We start from the raw sequence: 22,199 nt of genomic DNA, 5'->3' as shown, positions 1-22,199 counted from the left end.
GGGCTGGCTCTTGAAATGAAATGGATCAGCATGATGTAAATTCTATCACACTCAGTCCATAAAAAATATACAGTAACCAGCCCACCCAGTTCCTCCAAACTCCTCATGTGATCAGGAGAAAAAGCAAACATGTTTCACAGTCAGCCTAAGAACCAACCCCATGTCAACTGGAACATTCCACAGGGATGCCTAACTTGGAATGATGTCCAACAGCCTCCGTGGCTTTGATGCTGTCAAGGTATGAAAGTAAAACATCTGTGTGAAGAAAGTAGGTCAGCCAAGGTGACCACACACTCACCCCACAGTGAGGATACACACTCACTACTTTAAATTTCTACTGAGCCAGCTACCAAAAGTCTTTCTCCCCAGATTAGTTTAATATAGGTAACAAACACACAAAAATAGGTTACGCATCTATTCTAAGATAACACCCGAATTTTCAGTGGGTGTTTGATGATTCAAATCACTCAGCCACCCAAACACTTACCATAATTGTCTAAGATTCAGTTTCCACACTGAAAGGTGTTAGTACTTAGTTTTTAAAATCTAAAAACCAAGGCCTGATAGAAAACATTTATCTGTCAATGAATATATGTAAAAGTTCATAGTTCAAAGCATTTTTAAAGGAAGACTATCAGCCCTGGCCGGTTTGGCTCAGCAGTTAGAGCATCGGCCTGCGGTCCAGAGAGACCCAGGTTCGGTTCCCGCTAAGGGCACGTACCTCGGTTGCAATTTGTCCCCGGCCCTGGATGGTCGTGTGGGTGGCAGCCACTCGATGTGTGTCCCTTTCATGTCTATGTTTCTCTCTCTCCCTCTCTTCCTCTCCCTCCCTCCCACTCTATCTGAACAAAAAAAAAACAAAAAGGAAGACTATCAGTACTTCACTTAAACAGGCCAAATGCCCCTTTAAATTCCTTTTTTATAAAAGCTCCACTCAAACTCCTTAACATATCCATTCCTTGGAGTTCCATACTTCCATAATTGACACCCATGTTTCCCATTTGAAAGCCACTTGTACAGAAAGCATATGAAGCTGTTCTTTAATGTCTTTTTCAGGTCCACCTTAGGCGTAATTCTAGATTTCTGACACACTCAAAATGTCTGGGGCTCTATCTCAGAGCATTTTGGGGGGCTGGAGTTATAACTGGAGCTTTCATCCTGTTTCCAAAATGCTCTACTCTCATTCATAAGGAACCTCAATCTCAATAAACCTACACTATAAATCTCAATTATATTGACCTGAGGAGTACAGATATGGAGCACTGACTCTATTCTTTTCGAAAGGATGACATTCATAGTTAGAAAAATACTGGGAAACTTACAGTGACCAATCCTGGGTAAGACAAAGAGTCAGGTAAGTAAACCAATATTCCTCCTACCGCATCATCACTGGGTCTGAATTATTCCGAGTAACAGACAATTCTGGGCTCTCTCATAAGGATCTAGAATTCAAACCAAGGAAATCAAAGGCCCTCATTTCAAGGATGCAATTTGGTATATTTTGACCATGACGTTCTGCCCTTCTAAGTCTGTTCTTTCATAGACAAAGGAAGTCATATGGGCTCAACCTAAAAAATAGGTTGTATAATAATTTTTCCATGAAAGTTTTGTATGGACTTACCTTTTTTTTAGGACATTTTTTCCATTTTTTTATTCAGAGACAGTGAGAAGGAGAGAGAGGAAGAGCGAGAGAGAGAAACATCGACGTGAAAGGGACACATCGAGTGGCTGCCTCCCACATGACCCAACCAGGGCCGGGGACAAACTGCGACCAAGATATGTGCCTTTAGTGGAAACCGAACCTGGGTCTCTCTGGACCATTGGCCGATGCTCTACCTGCTGAGCCAAACCGGCCAGGGCTGGACTTACCTTAATAGGTTTAAAGAAATATGTGCATGTTGTAAATAATTTAACCCACTTGCCTCCACATTAAAATGTTGTACTTACTTAATACACTTACTGCAGAAATTCACTGATACTTCAAAGGTTTGTTATACTTTCACCATGGTACGTACATTTTGTAAAAGATTTCTTGGTTAAATGATAAATGGCAAACTGATTCATCAATAAAAAGGAAAAGCAAGCATTTAAAACCATATGTTTCAACTGCAAAAGTAAAAGACATTATCATATTGATGAATTCTAGCCTGATCTCTGCATCTATCTCACAAACTTAAGTTTGCATCATTAAATCTCTCTTAAAATGAACTACAAATTTCCAGACAGAGGGCAATATTAAATGTTTAAGTAATAATTTTTATACCTGAAAACTGAAGAAAAATCTCTCCTACACCTCTCTCTCTCTAACACCCCCCCCCCCATACCACCCCTATAAATTCAACCTAATGCATAAATGCACAGAAGATGCTTTTAAGAAGTCTACAAATGAGCATGCTCCTGCCCATACATGCACGGCACACATGTCCTCACCTCTTTGTGAGTATTTCTCTGCTATCCATACTCATTAACAAATTCCCGAAAAATGTTACACCATTAAAATGAGGACAATATTTCACTTTCAATATACATGTGGCACCATCTTGTGGTGAACCAATAGTGTGACAGTTTCAAGCTTAAGTTCTAAGGCTCAAAAATGTCTGTGAAAACCCATTTGAGGATACATTTTACATTTTATTAATTTACTTATTTAAATTAAAGTTATTGGGGAGACAGTGGTTAATAAAAGTACATAGGTTTCTGTACATAGACAATTCTATAATGTGTCATCTGCATAATAGTATTGTGCGTTCACCACCCCAAGTCTCCTTCCATCACCAGTTAACCTCTATTATGCTCTCTACCTCCCCACACCCCTTTTCCCTGGGGTAATCCCTTCATCTTTTTCACCCAGTTTACAAACCCCCGCCCCTCTGACAGCTGTCAGTCTGTTCTCTGTATCTATGAGTCTGTTTCTATTTTGTTTGTTATTTTGTTCAATAGAGTCCACATGCAAGTGAAATCATATTTCACTTTTTCTGACTCACTTATTTAACTTAGCATAATACTCTTCAGGTCCATCCATACTGTTGCAAAAGGTAAGATTTCCTTTTCTTTACGGCAGAATTGTAATTCACTGTGTAATTGTGCCACGGCTTTTTGTATCCACTCACCTACTGATGGGCATTTGGGTTGCTTCCAAATCTTGGCTATTGTAAATAATGTAATGAACATAGGGGTGCATATATTCTTTCAAATTAGTGTTTGGGGTTTTTTTTTGTACACATATCCAGAAGTGGAATCACTGGGTCATAAGGCAGTTCCATTTTTAATTTTTGAGGAAACTCCACACTACTCTCCACCACTCTGCATTCCCACCCACAGTGCACGAGAGTTCCCTTTTCTCCTCTTTGGAGAAATGTCTATTCAGGTTTTTTGCCCATTTTTTAATTGGACTGTCTTTTGTTTGTTTTGGTGTTGAGTGGCATGAATTCTTTACAAATTTTGGATATTAACCCTTTATCAGATGTAACACTGGTTAATATGTTCTCCCATTCAATGGGTTGTCTTTTTATTTCGTTGATGGTTTCCTTCTCTGTGAAAAAACTTTTTAGTTTGATGTAGTCCCATTTGTTTGTATTGTCTTTTGTTTCCCTTGCCTGAGGAGATATATCAGAAAAAAATACTGCTACGAGATATGCCTGAGATTTTACTGCCTGTGTTTTCTTCTAGGATTTTATGGATTTGAGTCTAACATTTAAGTTTTTAATCCACTTTGAGTTTATTCTTGTGTGTGGTATAAGAAGGTGGTCTAGTTTCATTATTTTGCACATATCTGTCCAATTTTCACAATACCACTCATTGAACAGACTATGTTTACTCCACTGTATGTCCTTGCCTCCTTTGTCAAATATTAATTAATCATAAAGGCATGATTTTATTCCTGTACCATGCTGTTTTGATTGCTATGGCCTTATAGTAAGTATAGTTTGATATCAGGTAGCATGATTCCTCCAATTTTATTCTTCTTTCTCAAGATTGCTGTGGCTATTCAGGGCCTTTTGTGGATGCATATACATTTTTGGAATATTTTTTTCTAGTTCTGTGAAATACGCCATTGGTATCTTAATAGAAATTGCACTGAATCTATAAATTGCTTTGGGTAGTATGGACATTTTAATGATGTCAATTCTTCCTATCCATGAATACGGTATATACTTACTCTTATTTGAATCTTCTTCAATTTCTTTTTCAGTGTCTTATAATTTTCTGAGTACAGGTGTTTTATATCTTTAGAGAAATTTATTCCTACATGTGGTTTTTTGAAGCAATTGTGAATAATATTGTTTTCTTTGTTTCCCTTTGTGATATTTTATTATTGGTGTATAAAAATGCAACTGATTTCTGGATATTAATTTTGTATCCTGCTACCTTACTGAATTTATTTATCAATTCTAGTAGTTTTTCAGTGAGGGTAAGGCCTCAGGAAACCCCGAGAGTGGGGTTAGCAGATGTCAGGTTCATGGGAAAGTAGAGGGAATAGCCCCCACCCCAAAGCCACACAACTCAGTCACTGACACCCCAAGTCTGTCCAGACCTCCACACCCTAGCTCAGGCAGCTAACTCCTCAGTGAGGTACAATTCCACAGGGTGGGGCAACAGAGAGTCCAGAAGGTGAAGCTATTGCATTCCCTCAGGCTGATGCTGTATGGAGGGGGTGCTCCATTCAAGAAGATGGCATCTGCAGGGTGGGACTTTGTGCACTGGCCCTTTAAGAGAGCACCTGTATCTCTAGCAGATCTTCATCTCTCCCTGCCTGTCAGAATACCTGCTAATTTTCACAGTCAGATGTTACGTGGAAGCCTCCTCCCGGCTCTGGTGCTCTGGGCTGGGGAGCCTGGCTTGGGGCTCAGACCCCACACTTCTCAGGGGGAAATTCTGCAGTTGTGTCATCCCTAAAGATTCCCAGCCACCATCGTGGGAGCAGGGTGGTGCCTTTTTGTCCTTCCTACCAGTCTCAATATGGCTTCTTCTGTAAATCCTTGGTCATAGGACTTCTTTTCAGCTAGTCTTCTGTTGGTTATTCAGGGTGCTTGCTCTACATTTTAGTTGTAATTCCAGTTTGGTCCTGAGAAGGGGTGAGTGTAACATCTACCTAATCCCCTGCCATCTTAGATTTGCCTAATTTTACATTTTAAATACATGTGTGTTGCAGTGGAGAAAAATGGCCTAGGTGTTTAAAAGCCCATACACATATTTTAATAGTCATAATACCCACCACTGTCCTAAATCCTATAAACTGTTTCTTTTATGTGGAATAAGAATACAAATAAGAGATCATTAGAAGGGAGAAAGTAATGAATGAAACATCTAAGATTCTGGATGACCCTGGAAGCATTAAAGAGAAACACAGAGTTTTGCACCAAGGAAAGAACACGCCACAATGTACTCCAGCTGACAACCCATCTTCCATCCTGTTCTCCGTTTCCCCTCCAGCCATTACCTTCTACTTCCTGCTGGAAAATCCTCTGGTTTTATCATGCAACTTCTTCCCTTTACCCCCAAAGTGCCCTCAACTTTAAATCTATTCAAGCTCAGTTCAAAATTTCTAAGGCCAAATAAAAGATGCCACTCCTCACACCAAGAGGCAGCGTCTGTTTCCCACCACTGGAATTCGGACTGTTCTTGTGACTAGTTCTGACCTAAAGAATAAGTCCTTGCAGCTTCTTCTCCTGCGGTCTTGCAATGCCGCTCCGTGGCCTGAGTAACTAAGCTTAGTCTAAGTAACTCACAGACAGCGTCTGCTGGTGACAGGCTCCAGCCTACAGTCTGCGCCGACTGCCAGACATGACCGTCACAGACCATCCAACCGCCAGTGTGCTGGCTCCCTGAGTGACCTCCAGGGAGGCCAGGACAAGAGATGGCCAGCTGAGACCAGCCCCCATCTCGGATCCATAGAATCATGATTAAAATGAAGCATTATTTTAAAAAAATTTCTCATGGCTGCTGCCTACCTTCCAACTTCTCTTGTTTTTCTTTCTAATTCTCTCACTCCATTTCAGCCAAATCTCAGGTTTTCAGACGTGCCAAGTTTTTTCTCAATTTAAGATTCTAAACATTCTCTTTACTCCCTATGAATCACGCTTCTCCACTCCCTTTGCTTGACTAACTCCTGTTCAGTCTTAAAAGCTTAACCTTAAATGTGATTAGAAATTCTTTTGGAATTAATTGAAGGTGAGAAAGAAATTGTGCATTTTAGTTAGTATGCAACTGGGAAAACACAAACACTAGATAATAAGGAAACAGTCACGAACTCTTTTCATTTTTACTTTTTGAAGAACGTGTAAAAAGTTATGAGAGATAATGAGAGGCAAGATAGGGTTCAAGACAGATCTTAGACTTGAATCTTCGTGTGGCCTTAGGAAAGGCCTCCAAATCTCTCTAATTCTCAGTTTCTTTATTTACAGTGTGAGGAAAATTATGGCTATCTTGTTGGGTTGTGAGGACTGACATTATTTCAGTAATTTTATGAGAACCTCTATCTCCAGTGACATCAAAATCAAGTACAGAAATGTCTCTCTTACCTCAATTCAGCAGAACCTCCATACTCTGAGCTTGATGTTTTACAGTTTCCTTGTTTTTCTAATCCTCATCCGAGGACATTTTTGCATTTAATTTCAGATAGACATTTGTATGTCCTGTTTGGAGAGGTGTCTATTTAGTTCCTCTGCCCATTTTTTAATTGGGTTCTTTGTCTTCCTTTTGTTGAGCTGTATGAGCACTCTCTATATATTGGAAATTAACCCCTTATCTGATGTATCACTGGCAATTATGCTCTCCCACACAGTGGGTTGCCTTTCCATTTTGGAGGTTGTTTCTTTTGCTGTGCAGAAGCTTTTGAGTTTGATGTAGTCCCATGTATTCATTTTCTCCTTTGTTTCTGTTGCCTTAGGTGATGTATATGTCCCAGGAGAAGACAAGAAACACAAGAAGGCCACCTTTCTCTTTTCTGACCATTGACCAATCACAGATTTATTTAAGGTAAGAAGCTCCTTTTCAGGGTGTACATTCTCCCCAATGCGTCAGAGTGGTGTTCTCAAAGTGTGATTTCGGAACAGGAGCTTACTCATCTTTCTGGGAGCCTGATAGAAATGCAAGTTCTCAGGTTCCACCCCAGCCTACTGAATGAGCAGCTCCGGGGGTGGAGCCTGGCAATCTGCATTTTCACACATCTTTTTAGGTGATTCTGATGCAAGCTAAAATGTGAGAACCATTGGGTTCATTATCAGTCCCTAACACACCAATTGCTTCACATTTTAAAAATTCAGATCCAACTCAGAGAATGAAAAGGTGAATGGGATAGAAATGGAAACATTTTACAGCAATAGGCACCCAAGATAAAGAATAGGTCTCTTGTCAGCCAGTGTGGCTCAGTGGGCTGAGTGTCGACCCATGCACCAAGAGGTTGCCAGTTCAATTCCCAGTCAGGGAACATGCCCAGGTTGTGGGCCCAATCCCCAGTGGGAGGTATGCAGGAGGAAGCCGACTTATGTTCTCTCTCATCGATGTTTCTATCTCTCTCTCTCCCTTACTTTCTCTCTAAAATCAATAAAGAAAAAAAAATTTTTTTAAAAAAGAATAGGTCTCTTGCCTAGCTGGTGTGGCTCAGTTGGTTGAGCATTGTCCCGAAGTTGCTGGTTCAATTCCTGGTCAGTACACGCGCACAGATTGAGGGATTGATCCCCAGTAGGGGGCATGCAGGAAGCAGCCAATCAATGTTCCTCCCTCTTTAATTTTTCTGTCACTTTCTCTCCCTTCTTCTCTCTGAAATTAATAAAAACATATTTAAAAAAAATAGGTCTCAGTCTTTGATAGCACAGGGCAGAATGAAGGTCACTAGCCACCATACATAGAGAATAAATAAGATTAATTTTATCTGGACTTGGAAGTTGTATGTGGGTCATGGAAAAATAACCCGTGTTGTCATGTGGTCCCTGGTGAAACAACACGTGAGCTGGGATGTCTGGACTTGACAGAGAAGCTCCAGGTTGGCATAAACCAGAGTACACTAAAAAGAGAACTTAAGAGACCTCTGTATTCAGCAGCTGTCCCTTCCTTTTTTATATGTGTTTGGGTAGCTGTGTTTTTCCTGTGTCTCAGTTCCTACAGGACAAAGAAGACCCTTTTATTTCAGCTACTTACTACGTTGACATAGGGATTGTCTCCCCTTTTCCCCAATCACATTTCATTCTAATAATAATAAACTATTTATAATTTATTCCTACATGCATTTGCTTTAATGTCCACTTTGCCTGGAATGTTGTTTTTCCTTGAATAACTTGAAGTTTATCTTTGAATATTCACCTCAGATAATACCTTTCTGGAAGCCTTCCTCGACCTCTGTGAAGTTAATCATTCTTTCAGTGCCACCTCACTGATATGTCAGGGCTATCACTGTTCTCAGCGTACCATCTTGTCAGCAATTTATTTGGATAGCTCTGTTCTCTTGACACTTATTTATTTTTTTTAAAAAAGAGATTTTAGTAATCTCTTTAAAGTAGACATTTGATAATTTTTAAAAAGCCAAACCCCTCAATTTTTGCTAATTGTCATCTCTGATAATGCTACTAGAAAACTGGGCATTTTAGGTGGTCACCTTTATTATGACTTTTTAACTGAAAATTTTATTGAGACAGAGATTCAAATGCAGTTGGACACAGTTAATACAAAGAGTTCTGTTGAACACTTTATCTAGCTTCCATTGATGGTCACATTCTGTTGCACTACAGAAAAATACCATAATCAGGATGTTGACATGAATACAATCTACCAAAATTATTCAGATTTCTCTAGTTTTGCTTGTTTTGAGTTTATTTTTTCTATCCCCCCACCCCACCCCCAGCTTCTTAAGGTAGGGACTTATTTATTGGAGACCTTTTCTCATTTCTAATATAAGCACTTAATGTCGTAAATTTCTCTTTCCAGTTTTAGTTATATCCCACATATTTTGATATGTTGTTTTTTCATGTTCATCAGTTCTATGAGTTTCTTATCTCCTTTGAGCCTTATTTTTTGATTCGTGGATTATTTAGGAGATACATTGTTTAATTCTCCTGTTAGTTTTCTATTATGATTTCTAGTTTAATTTCATTATGGTCAGAAAACATGTCATGTATGATTACAACTTTTTTTTTTAATCCTCACCCAAGGATATTTTTCCATTGACTTTCAGATAGAATGGAGGGAGGGAGGGAGAAAGAGAGAAACATCGACGTGCAAGAGACCTTCAATTGGTTGCCTCCTGCACAACCCCAACAAGGGCCAGGAACTGAAGTGCAACTGAGGTACATGCCCTTGATTGGAATCGAACCCATGACTCTTTGGTCCACAGGACAATGCTCTAAACACTGAGCAAAACTGGCCAGGGCTGATTACAACTCTTTTAAATGTGTTAAAGTTTGTCTTACAGACCAGAATATGGTCTTTCTTAGTAAATATTTACCAAGGGACATTTACTTGAAAAAAATATGTATGTTCTACTGCTGGAGGTGGAGTTCCATAAACATGAGGTAGATCCTTTTGGTTGATTGTGTTGTTCAGATTTTATATATCCTTGCTGATTTTCTGTCTAGTAATTCTACCAGTGGTGGAGAGGAGGGTGCTGAAGTCTTCAACTATAATTGTGGATTTATCTATTTCTTCTTTCAGCTCTATCAGTTTTGATTCATGCATTTTGAGGCTCTGTTGTTTGGTGCATAAAGATTCAGGATCATTGTGTCTTTCTGGGGGCTTGAAACTTTCCTTTTAATGCAGTGTCTTTCTTTGTCTCTAGTAATTTTCTTTGTTCTGAAATTTACCTTATCAGATATTAATGTAGAGACTCTTGACTTGTTTTAAATTACTGTTTGCATGGCATATGCTTTTCCATATTTTTGCTTTCAACCTGTCTATGTCGTGGATTGTAAAGTAAGTTTCTTGTAGGCAGCATAGAGCTGGGTAGTTTGTTTTTTTTAATCTGCTCTGAAAAATCTGTCTTCTGATTGATAGATTTAGGCCACTTATATTTAAGGTAATTATTAATACGGTAGTGCTTAGGTTAGGTCTGATATTTTATTACTTGTTTTCTATTTGTTTCCTCTGGTTCTCATTCTATATTTCTCTTTTCTTGTCATCCTGTGGGTTACATAAACATTTTTGGGGACTCCGTTTTGATTTACTTATAGTCTTTTTTATTGTACCTCTTTGTATAGCCTATAGAGTGGTTGTTATGGGTATTACAATACACATACTTATGAAAATCTTTTGGCTACTTCAAATGACGTGCAGAAACCTCACTTCCATTTAGGTCCCTTTACATTCCCCACTTTTAAATGTCATTGTCTCAAATATCAGATGGTTATAATGTTTGTTTCAATCATCAAATATGATTTATAAAATTTATGAGGAAATGGACAGTGTGAGAATTTTCTGTTTCAACTTGAGTGGGCCACAGGGTGCCCAGATATTTGACCAAACATCATTCCAGGTGTTTCTATTCCTTTGAATTAGGGTGAGTTCCACCTTTAGATCTACACACTAAGTAAAGCAGATGGCTCTCCCCATGTGGGTGGGCGCGTTCACACAGCTGCCAGTCTGCACAGAACACGAGGCTGACGTCTCCTGACGTTCTTCCTACCCGACTGCCTTTCACCGGGGACATCAGTTTTTTCCTGCCTTTCCCGGCTCTCAGGCCTGCAGCCTTTAGGCTGCAACTACAGCATCAGCACCCGTGAACCCCTAGCTTTCTGACTGCAGATCTCGGAACTTGTTAGCATCTTCCATTATGAGCCAATTATTTATAATAAATATTTCTTATTATAATGTATATGCACACAAACATAGGTATACATCCTTTTAATTCTATTTCTCTGGAGAACTACAACTGATATAGTTTATTATATGTACTGATATTTCTTTTTCTATTGTTCTTTCTTCCTTCTAAAGCTCCAAGATTCATTATTTTATCATTTCTTTTCTATTTGAAAAACTCCCTTTGGCCAAAATAAATCTTTCAAGGTAAACCTACTAATGATAAATTCCTTTGTCTTGTACAAACCTCACCCTACCTGGTAACAGAAACTCACTCTCCGGCAGTTTAGAGTACCTCTTTCCCTGCAGTTGCATCTAGATTTGGGGTTGGGTGCAGAGCATGCTTATGGGGTTAAGTGGTGCTGAGGCTCAGGTAGGAGGGTTTATGAACTGGCTGTCACTTCTGCACATAGGCATCTACTAAGAGATTTTTATTTCTGTCTGGTATTCGGTTACTGGCTCGTGCTGACACTGTGAGGCATTCCCTCGTGTCCCAACCATGAAGGCTCTTTACATAGGCCTGCACTGCACTCGGAAACATTCTCTTGCCGCTGCTCCCATCCAGGCTCCAGGAAAGGCTGCTTCCCTGCTCCTGTCAGATCCCCTCTGTGGTTTCCAGTTTCACCCAGCAGCCCCCGTGCCCACTAAGCCCACAGAAAATCAGGAGACTCCTCGGGTCCCTCTGCCTACCCTTGCTAGGGGCCAGGGACACCAGTATCTTACTGTCTTTGTGGACCCTTTGGGGGATAGAAGCAGGCTACTACTTTGTCCAAAGCCCCCTGTGGTTTCTGTTCTTTCCACCCACCCCTTGGGGCTGGATGGGGAAAGGACCAGGGATCCTTCACATACAGGCTAAGTTATCTAAGGTCTCTTCGCTTTCCCTCTGATTCTCCTGTCTGTAGCCCAGAGAATTCTTACAATATTTGTTTGGGGACAGTGCTGGGGAAGGGATCTTGCTGCTACTCATCATGAATCCTTCTCTCAGGAAAAAAAAATTATATTGGTACATTCACACACACACACACACACACACTCTCTCTCTCTCTCTCTCTCACTCACTCACACGATGGTTTTAAGTGTACTCTGGTCCTTCTGTTCTTCCAGAAACTGAGACCCAAAGGTTCTGTAAACACACTGAATTCTCAGTGGAAGAATTATCAGTGCTTAGGTGTCAGTCACCAATTCAGAGAAATGGCTCAAGTCTCAACCACCACCCTCTGAAGCCCATTCCCACCTCTGCCAACCCCAACACGACAATAAGACTGAGAGTAGGGGAAGTTACCTCTAAAATGAACGGCTCTTGGGTAAATCATCTCCACTACCACCTCTTTTGTCCTCTGATGAGGACATAGGCTACTATTTTCCTCCTCTATCAGTTGGCTAGGACTGTCAGAACAAAGTACCCCAAGCTGGGTGGCTTCATAATCGGCATTTATCATCTCTCAGTTCTAGAGGTTAGAAGTCTGAAATCAAGGGCTCAGAGGGAAGAATCGGTTGCAGGCCTCTCTTCTTGGTTTGTAGATGGCCCCCTTGTCCCCGTGTCTGTTCACATCATCCTCCCTGCGTGTGGGTCTGTCTCTGTGCAAAATTCCCCTTCTTTTTTTTTTTTTGATATTTTGTTCAGATGGAGTGGGAGGGGGAGAGAGAGAGAGAGAGAGAGAGAGAGAAACATCGATGTGAAAGGGACACATCGAGTGGCTGCCACCCACACGACCCAACCAGGGCCGGGGACAAACTGCAACCGAGGTACATGCCCTTAGCGGGAACCGAACCCGGGTCTCTCCGGACCGCAGGCCAACGCTCTAACCGCTGAGCCAAACTGGCCAGGGCCAAAATTCCCCTTCTTATAAGGACATCTGTCACATTGGATTAGGGTCAACCTAACCCTAATTGCCTCATTTTTAATTAATTTCCTCTGTAAAAATTCTATCTCCAAATAAGGTTACATTCTATATTACTGAGGATTGGGACTCCAATGTCTTTTTTTTTTAATCCTCACCCGAGGATATTTTTACATTTATCTTCAGACAGAGTGGAAGGGAGAGAGAGAGAAACATCGATGTGAGAGAGACACATCGATTGGTTGCCACCCGCACGGCCCAGGGGATTGGAGACAAACCGCAACTGAGGTATGTGCCCTTGGCGGGAATTGAACCCGCAACTCTTTGGTCCACTGGCCGATGTTCTAACTGCTGCGCCAAACCAGCCAGGGCTCCAATGTATTTTTTAAGGGGGGGACACGATTCAGCCCGTAACACCCCCCTCCAGTCAAGCAATTAGCACGAAAAGGAGACTGTCCTTGAGCTCCCTGGCCGGGTGCTTGCTGGCCAGTCTTCCCTGTGCTAGCTGAGCAGAGAAAGGTGGAGGAGCCCCCGCGCCTCACTGCCCTCTGCCTGCCTGGGCCCCCCAGCAGCTCTGCGTTTTCAAGAGGAATGTTAATTGTCAGACTGATTTGGTCTGTGCCCTCAAGCCCCAGCAGTTGGCACGTAGATGAGAGGAGAGGACACAATCTCGCCAGGACTGCCACCAGGTAGGAAAACGAGGTTCATGTGGTTGAGGAAGGAGCCTTTTGTTATCAGCTGGGGCTGAGCTGGGGGATGCAGCTAAATCTCAGGGACTCCCAATCCCTCAGGGAACACAGGTCTGTTAGGCGCACCTGTGCCCGCAGAGAGCAGAACAGCAGTCGTTGACCAGAAGGGCACTGCAGCCCCGAGGCCGCAAGGCAAGGACACCACCCCTCACCGCCCCTCGGGGTTCCCACACCGGGGCGGAAGGGCAGGTGCACGCGGGGGCAAGGACACCACCCCTCCCCGCCCCTCGGGGTTCCCACACCGGGGCGGAAGGGCAGGTGCACGCGGGGGCAAGGACACCTCCCCTCCCCGCCCCTCGGGGTTCCCACACCGGGGCGGAAGGGCAGGTGCACGCGGGGGCAAGGACACCACCCCTCCCCGCCCCTCGGGGTTCCCACACCGGGGCGGAAGGGCAGGTGCACGCGGGGGCAAGGACACCACCCCTCCCCGCCCCTCGGGGTTCCCACACCGGGGCGGAAGGGCAGGTGCACGCGGGGGCAAGGACACCTCCCCTCCCCGCCCCTCGGGGTTCCCACACCGGGGCGGAAGGGCAGGTGCACGCGGGGGCAAGGACACCACCCCTCCCCGCCCCTCGGGGTTCCCACACCGGGGCGGAAGGGCAGGTGCACGCGGGGGCAAGGACACCACCCCTCCCCGCCCCTCGGGGTTCCCACACCGGGCGGAAGGGCAGGTGCACGCGGGAGCAGCACGCCAGCCCCGGGCCCCACCCTCCGCTCAAATCCGCGGTCCGTCTCTCAAATCTTAATGTGGTTATGACGAGGAAGTTTTATAAATAGAACCGAATCTTCTAAATCAAACAGTCCCTCTGAATGCACGACAGTGAGAAGTTCCGGGCAGAGAAGGTGTTAAGGGAGCTGCTACCCTCCCGACGCAGACATTTGATAGATCAACGTTGAGGAAAGTGACTGAACAAATAAAACCACGTCAGGCTTGCTCCTCACTGAGTGGAGACTGAACAGAGGATGACACTCGCGGGCGCGGAGCCCCACGGGGCTATTCCACTGAAGGTCCTGTCTCACTCAGCTCGGCGTCACGGACCGTTCCCCCCGGATTAGGTCCTTCTCAGAAATACCGTAACTTTTAATGACAATGGTTTCTGTGATTCATCTTGGAAGTGTACTAATAGGTACGTAATCTTTCTCCTATTGGACGCTCAGGATCCATCTAACATTTCAGAATTATAAATCATGTCCCAGTCATCTTTGTACATACATCTAAGTCTAACTTCCATTTCAAAGAGGAGACATCATTATCCCCACTTTTTTTTTTCAGGTGGGAGGACTAATGCTAATCACTTTCAGAGGTTAAGTGACCTGCCTTCCTCATCTGCTAAACCCAAGTCTTCTGAGAATGGATCATTGACTATATTTTCAATATATGAAAACTGTCCTTTATGCCTAATATACACTTAAAAATCTGTCTAATTTCCTTACCCATTTTTCTACATATTCATAGGCTGTGTATGTCTTTGCTACATTTACTTTATGTCAGGCAGCTAATTTCATTAGCATGGGAGAACAACAGGAAAACGAATGAGTTGGAAATTCGCATGTCTGTTTTTAAGACCCATCAGGGTGAAATAGTTTGTTATGCGTGCAACCATCAAATATATGACAGCACATAGGTCTGAATTCCACCTGAGCGCTACTGCCTGCCAGGAAAATAGGAAAATGGTGACAAAGAATAGTGGCTTCACTATTAATTACATATGGCTGGAACCCTAGAGCTGCCATTTCCAGGCCATATGAACCTGGACAAATGATTGCAGCTCCCTGTGCCTCCATTCTTAGTCTGTAAGTAATGGATAATTACAGCACCTACCTCAGGGTTGATGAGAGGATCAAATGAGAAAAATTCCCATAAAGTTCTTAGGGCCAGAATATGGCCTTTAGAAAATGCTGAATTAATGTTAGCTACTAATATTGGTACTTACCAGAATCTACAGGTTCAGCTCACTTTAGGCATAGATATTTGGACTGTAACAGTATGTAATTCAAACCTTTACTCAAGGTTATTTGCTCTCTGATTTAGATATAAGACAGAAATCCATTTTAACCTAACACCGATATTTTTCATATGTAAATTAATGTTTTTGATACGTAAATTACAGATACATTGATGTATCTAGAAATATTTGTACTTAGAATAATTATAATTATAATAATACATAAACACAAAATGAAAAGAGCAATTTTTCATTATTTTAATAAGTGTGTATCTATAGGTTCCTGTAAGTCTTTCACAGCATGAAAAGTATCAACTGGGGAAATAATTTAATGAAACTAAATTGGTAAAAAGTAGTTAGTTCAACTTGAAATATTTTTAAAGATTATATACCTACAGCACACATACAAACAACGTACACTGGAACGTAGTAAGGATCATGTCATAACTTTACAAAACCAAGACTGTGGGACCGCACTGAGTGCAATTCCCACACAGGGCCTCGCTGCACCTTCTCCCTTCAGGGGGAAGCTCATCCCCAGAGCGCACACTCCCAGGAGCGGCATTGGGAGCCCTTCCCCCACATGCAAGAGGCGGCTTATCTGGCCTCCCAGGTAAACCTGGGTAGGAGGTTCACTTTTTGTAGACATCTTCTCCATGGATAACAGCAAATTTCACATTTTTCCTTCGTTATGTCACAGTGATGATATCCAATGACCAGCAATAGGGAGGAGGAGGAAACACTGCCCAAGGATAAGATTAAGGATTTTAAGAACTTGAGAATTCAGGGCAGATGCAGGAATGCAAAGATCCCTAAACTTCTGTCTGCCTGTACCTGGCCCACAGGGAAGGGTGAGGCCAGAGGCAGAGAAAGTGCCCGTTTGCGGTGGGGCGGGATCTCAGAGGTCCCCTTGCTGGCTTGGGCCATGCCCTTCCTATCGCGAGAGCAGCACCGCCACAAAAGCCGTGTGGCTGGCAACTCTCTAACCGAATGTAACAAGTCTAACACAGAGATTAATGTTTTTTTCCTGCAACACGGGATGTTATAAATAGAGCTGCAGCTTTTTATATACTATCAAGTAGTATGCTGCCCAATAGAAAGCAGACAAAGGAAACCCACAAAGCCTAATTTTACAGAGGAGGGGGAAATTGACGTCACTGATCCATTTTTAAATACATTTCAAAATACTTTAAGAAATGTTCACACGCTCTGGGGATACAGAACCAAGCCAATGATTCAATATACAAATGTTGTGTGTCTATATGTATTTGTGTCTAATATAATATGCATATTATAATAATAAATCTATACTGAGAAGTAAGGAACAGCTCTTGGATTTTACCTGTAGGGGAAAGAATACATATCATTATGGTGGTAGGTTAAGGTGAAAGATGAGTCTTTCTCTAAAGCCTTCATTTTCTACAACAGAAGCATTCATCTCAGGATCAATGGAGCCCGAGGCCCTCCTGCCTACCTGTGCTGGTGTTGGCGCTGGGGCTGGCCAGCAGCGTCCCGGCGCCCTGGGCCGGGGGCTGAGGCTGCCCGTCATTCAGCTGCTTGACTCGTTTGCGGTGGGATTTGCCGTTGTAATGGACCTGGGCCTGGGCTGCCGAGTTCAGCTGGATGTTGCACACCTCACAGAAGGAAAACAGAATTTTCTTTTTCTCTTTACTGAACTGGTCCTCAGGCCTGTCGTTTTTTATCCTCTTGTCTTCAAAGCCCCGTAGAAGAGTTGCCATATTCATAATTCCATCTTCAGGGATGCTGTCAGGGCTTAAGTAGTACTTCATACCTGAAAGAAAAAAAAAAAGAGGTACAATTGCTTGTGAAATATGTGCCTTCTTTTTTTCCTAGTATGATTACAATTCATTTTCCTGGTATGGTTGAAACTAAAAGTCTCCCAGCTACACAGTGATCACTTTTGGAAAAAGTCATCAAGAACACCTAAGTAAACGTGGTCTTTGAACATATATTCTCTCTACCTGGAGCACTTCCTACTCCATCCTTGACCCTCCCCACCTCACCTCTCTCTTAACTCTTGCCCACCCCTGAGATCCTAGCTGGAGTAGTACCCTCTCCAGGGAACCAGTCCGAGCCTGGCAGATCTCTGGTTACGTGCTTGAATAGTGCTGTGCGACCCCCTCCCTTTGTAGCATCTATTACCAGTGCATTTCATCTATATATGTTTGTGGCAATTATTTGTTTTGTGTCTGTTCTCCAATATGGTGTGAACTCTGTGAGTGCCATTACCTCACTTCTGGATATCCCTTAGACCTAAAACAGCACCTTTTACATTCAAATATTTATTGAAGAAAGGAACAAATGATGTTATGAACCCGTAACTGTGGAAAAGTGTGTGTGTATACAAAAAGGTATATATAATAGATACAGAAATGCACACCTGCAAACAGACACATGCCCTGAGCTGTGGAGGAGGTAAGTAACAAAGTTAAAACACAACGTGTCTGCAAGTTAAATTTTATTGTGTTCCCAAAGCCCCTTTACAAGTCAGCCAATGGGAATGTGAACACATTTTCTTATAGATGCAGTGAAACAGCCCACAAATATCAATTTAACCTTTGCTAAGGCTGAAATGCCAAACATCTGAAATACAAAATAACAGAAATACAATATATGGTAATCTAGTATTTGAAAAACAGAAAAAGTGAAACAGACTAAGATACAATAAGTGCTGGACTTTTTCATTTATTTAAATAAGGGTATAGTGATAGATTTTATTTCAAGTGAAGATTTTAAAGGAGATTTTTATCTTGTTCAGTTCTACTTTAACATATGTAAGTTCCTCATTTTAGTAATATCAGTATTACCAGTGTTTTCATAGTTATCAGTGTAATTATTGCAATGTTCTTGATTCTCAACTAGAAGAAAGAAAAGAACACTCTCATAGAAGATACAGGAGTACAAGACAAGTAGCAAGGAATTCTGGTCAAAAAGGAAAGAAAAGGGGTATGCATGAGAAAGAATTGGCTGAGGGAGACAGTCATGTGGCAGGAGGAACTCAGATATACAAAAGATCATGTTTGTGAGGGATTTCTACCTATGAGAAAAACTCAGGAGTTTGAAAAATATTGGCTTTGAGAAGTTGTGTTGATCCAAGCTGGCATGGAGTTCTATGAAAGGAAGGAGCAAGTAGAGACTAGTCCATATTTGGACTGTTCACCAGGTGAATGTTTAAACTTCAGAAAATGTGTTATAACACAGGGTATGACCTTGAAGACAGATACTGACTCTATGCATACAGCATGCTATGAAGAACTCCTGTTTACACCCATAATACCCTATTGCAAAGTGCTGCTGTGCACTATACCGCAGGCTAAATCATAACCCTTAGAGAACTGCTAGATACATGAAACCTATTTGTCCCATAGATACTTTACTCTGATATCACCATTTTAAGGAACTGTATTTCACAAAAATTTCCAAATGCATGTATTCTTTTGAGCACTCCACAAAAGGAGTTTTCTTCCTTAAAATCTATTCAAACTATACATAAATCAGGTTTAAGTAATTCCTGTGGCTGAGTTATAAATGAAATGTTATTTGAACTGCACCTTTATCAATATTTTTGCTCTTGTTCCCTAAATCAAAATATTATGGGGTCACAAAACCATTTTTTTCATAAAACTTTAGAAAATGTCAGTGCCATATAAAAGTTATGTTCTAACATATTCCTTTGTGTCCTCTTAAAATATTAAAATTTATCTTAAGAATTAATTGAATTGATAAACAAAGATATAACATTTTAAAAGAGTTCATCCTTAATATATCATTCCCTGTGTAGAAAACAAATCCACTGTAAAACGTAAGGAAAACCAATAACTTTTAACCTTGCAAGGCTAGTTCAGACACCATCTCATCGAATCACTGAAGTCCTAACAACTAAGATCCTTGACTCAGGTGAGGACTGATGACACTTTGTTCTTAAAATTTAACCTTATGGCTGGCCACCTGGTAGTTCACAGAAACAGGACATACATCATGATGTTCCTTTTAAAATTAGAAATTATTATTATTATTATTTTTATTTTTAATCCTCATCCGAGGACATTTTTCCATTTTTTTGTACAGACAGAGTGGGAGGGAGAGAGAGAAAGAGAGAGAGAGGGAAACATCGACGTGAAAGGGACACATCGAGTGGCTGCCACTCGCACGACCAACCAGGGCCGGGGACAAACTGCAACCGAGGTACATGCCCTTAGCGGGAACCGAACCCGGGCCTCTCCGGACCGCAATTTAAAAAAATGACTTATCTGTATTATCTTATAAAAGATAAAATCTGCTTACCTATGCTTTTCTGATTGCTATTTATCCTAGAAATAAATAATCTTTAGATTTACTTAAATATACATTATTTTAAGTAGTTAGAAGGAAACCTTTACAATGATATGAATGGCTACTCTAAAACATGTAAAAAACCTCTTCAGTAGACAAGCATCCTTCATAACCTTTATCCCTATTTTACTTTCTCCCTGAGTTCCTCTCAAAGATGATCCCACAGGCCGCTGACACCACGTTTAGGGGGCACTCTCGGGAGGAAGTAGTGCCTGGAGGGGAGCAGTGTGCATTCTGTCCACCAAGTCCCAATTTATCAATCCCACTTGGGCAAGATAAAAACACACAGAGAACATTCAGGACTCTGACACCAATTCTTGTCCACTGCATTATGTTACCAATGTTGGGTTATGACTCCTAAATTCATATTTCAAAGGAAGGTAAAAAGTTGACTTCTTGGGTATCAGGCTAAAAAAACAACACCTTTTTCCTCAATTTGGGGGAAAGTGAAGATTTCAGTAGAGTATGTTCATTTGTGGGTATGTTTTAGTATTTATTTTATAATAGAATTCAGATATGGGAACTACGGTGGCTAAAAAAAACGATAAAGAATTTTTTAGGAGAACTTAAACTAGAAGAAGCAAATGCTGCCACTCCTGGTTCAGGACAGTGACTACGGAGAGTTCTTTGCATAGCAGTCCCCCAAGTTCTCTGAGCATATTTCTATAGTATTTTAGCTTTATTGCACTGTACTTAAATCATTGCTTAGTATTTGGTTTCAGTCGGCAGTTCATCAATCTTGGGTTTGTTTTGTTTTTCTGATCATCTACTTGACACCTGACTGAGTTCTAGAGAAATAGCAATGGGATGCTCTGGCCTAAAGTGAATCCCAAGAGATTCTGACACTAATCGATGAGTAAGAGAAACTGACATTTCAATGCTTCTGGCGGTTTGTTTCCCTCGAGGAAAAGATTTGAATTCAGCTTTGGGGGCACACTGCTCTTTTGTTTCGGGAAAAACGTCTTAGAGGATCTTCCTATTAAGTGGAGATCTGAAGGTAAAGCATGGACTCTGGAGAGAATATGGTCCAAGGGGCTAAATCTGCTTTTAATAATCATGTAAAAGGATGTTTTCAGTGCAGCACAGTAGCATCTCTGCAAGGTATCTTTCCTTTCACAATTTTTTTTTTACCCTGTAAATGGCATTGTCCCTAAAGGTTTTGTTAGATACTGGGAGATGAGTGTGTTTTCTCGCTCAAGCACTCCGGCAGCGGTGATGAGTGAAGACCAGAACCAGCAAGGACATGAATGCTTCTCCCCTTAAAAAGCATCCTGAGGTTGCTGAAGCTCAGCCTGGTCTACACTATATAAGTCCCATATTTGGGATCATTTCAGATTAATAAATTCAACTTCGGGGAAAGTACTGGTGTTGTTCTGAATTATCTCCAGACCTAAAGGAAAAGACCAGACTTCCCTGGCGGGGGCAGACTGCCACAACGGAAGAGATTTTCCACTGTCAGTCCTAAAAGAGTCCCGGGGGCAAGACATAGACTCTTACAGGGAAAGCCTGTCGGGGAAAGTACTGGTGTTGTTCTGAATTATCTCCAGACCTAAAGGAAAAGACCAGACTTCCCTGGCGGGGGCAGATTGCCACAACGGAAGAGATTTTCCACTGTCAGTCCTAAAAGAGTCCCGGGGGCAAGACATAGACTCTTACAGGGAAAGCCTGTAACTGCCACTGGACCTGCAACTCATGACCCAGATATTAGAGACTCATTCTAGGCATTCCCTTCATGGGAAAGTTCATGGGTCCCTGAAACCTGGAGACAGGCCTGAGCCTGGGCGGAGAAGACTCCGCAACAGAGAATCCCTAACCCGGAGGGCTTTGGTCTGTGAACTCACAGAACCTCCACATCTAGTAACAAGTATGGAGTTCTCCACTTACACTTCCTTTCTTTTTGTCCTTTGAAATCCTGAAGCCATGAGAGAAGTCAGGCAAACATCACAGCTGATCTTTCTAACACTGTGAAGAACTGTTCTAGAGGGTCGGAAATGGCTCGCAGGTTACAGCCCTGCAGGGGAAAGCAGCAGGTGGAGGCTGAAGACGTTACTGACCAAAGAAGCTGGTTAAGCTGCTGAGTACCAGCTAACGTGGACTATCTCAGGCATTCAAGTAAGTATGCAGGAGGGCAAGCTGATGAAAGATCAAGCAGGAAAAGGGTTTGAACTACTTTGAATTAGGTAATATAACAGGTAAATAGCCTAAGGCACTCAAGTTACCCAACTGTAAATAAAACAAAGTTATTTTATTCTCATTCATTATTGTAGATTCTAAGCAAACCAGATGCCTAGCACTTAGAAGGATTTCCATGAACCTTTGGCAAAATAAAATAATAGTAATTAATTCGACTGAGATTCTTTATACTGTATCTATATGAGATGATAAATGTTAGCTGAACTTATTACAATGATTATTTCAGAATATATGTAAATCAAATGATCATGCTGTATGCCTTAAACTTATACAGTGATGTATGTCAATCACTTCTCAATACAAATGAAAAAAGAAAAAGAAAATCCCATAAC

General features: G+C 41.8%; 1 protein-coding gene across 1 annotated transcript in view; it reads right to left on the bottom strand.

Moving 5' to 3' along the window:
- The window catches only part of ZNF385B (zinc finger protein 385B), a 371,095-nt gene that overhangs the window by 256,542 nt on the left and 92,354 nt on the right, over positions 1–22,199 (bottom strand). The window contains exon 2 of the mRNA XM_036254058.1: positions 16,796–17,113. Within this exon, the coding sequence (XP_036109951.1) occupies positions 16,796–17,111 (316 nt within the window). The 5' untranslated portion in view covers positions 17,112–17,113. The remainder of the gene's footprint in view (positions 1–16,795; positions 17,114–22,199) is intronic.

This window comes from Molossus molossus, unplaced genomic scaffold (assembly GCF_014108415.1).
Source record: "Molossus molossus isolate mMolMol1 unplaced genomic scaffold, mMolMol1.p scaffold_m16_p_11, whole genome shotgun sequence".
Classification (NCBI taxonomy): domain Eukaryota; kingdom Metazoa; phylum Chordata; class Mammalia; order Chiroptera; family Molossidae; genus Molossus; species Molossus molossus.
This window is presented reverse-complemented; position numbering and strand designations above follow the sequence as displayed.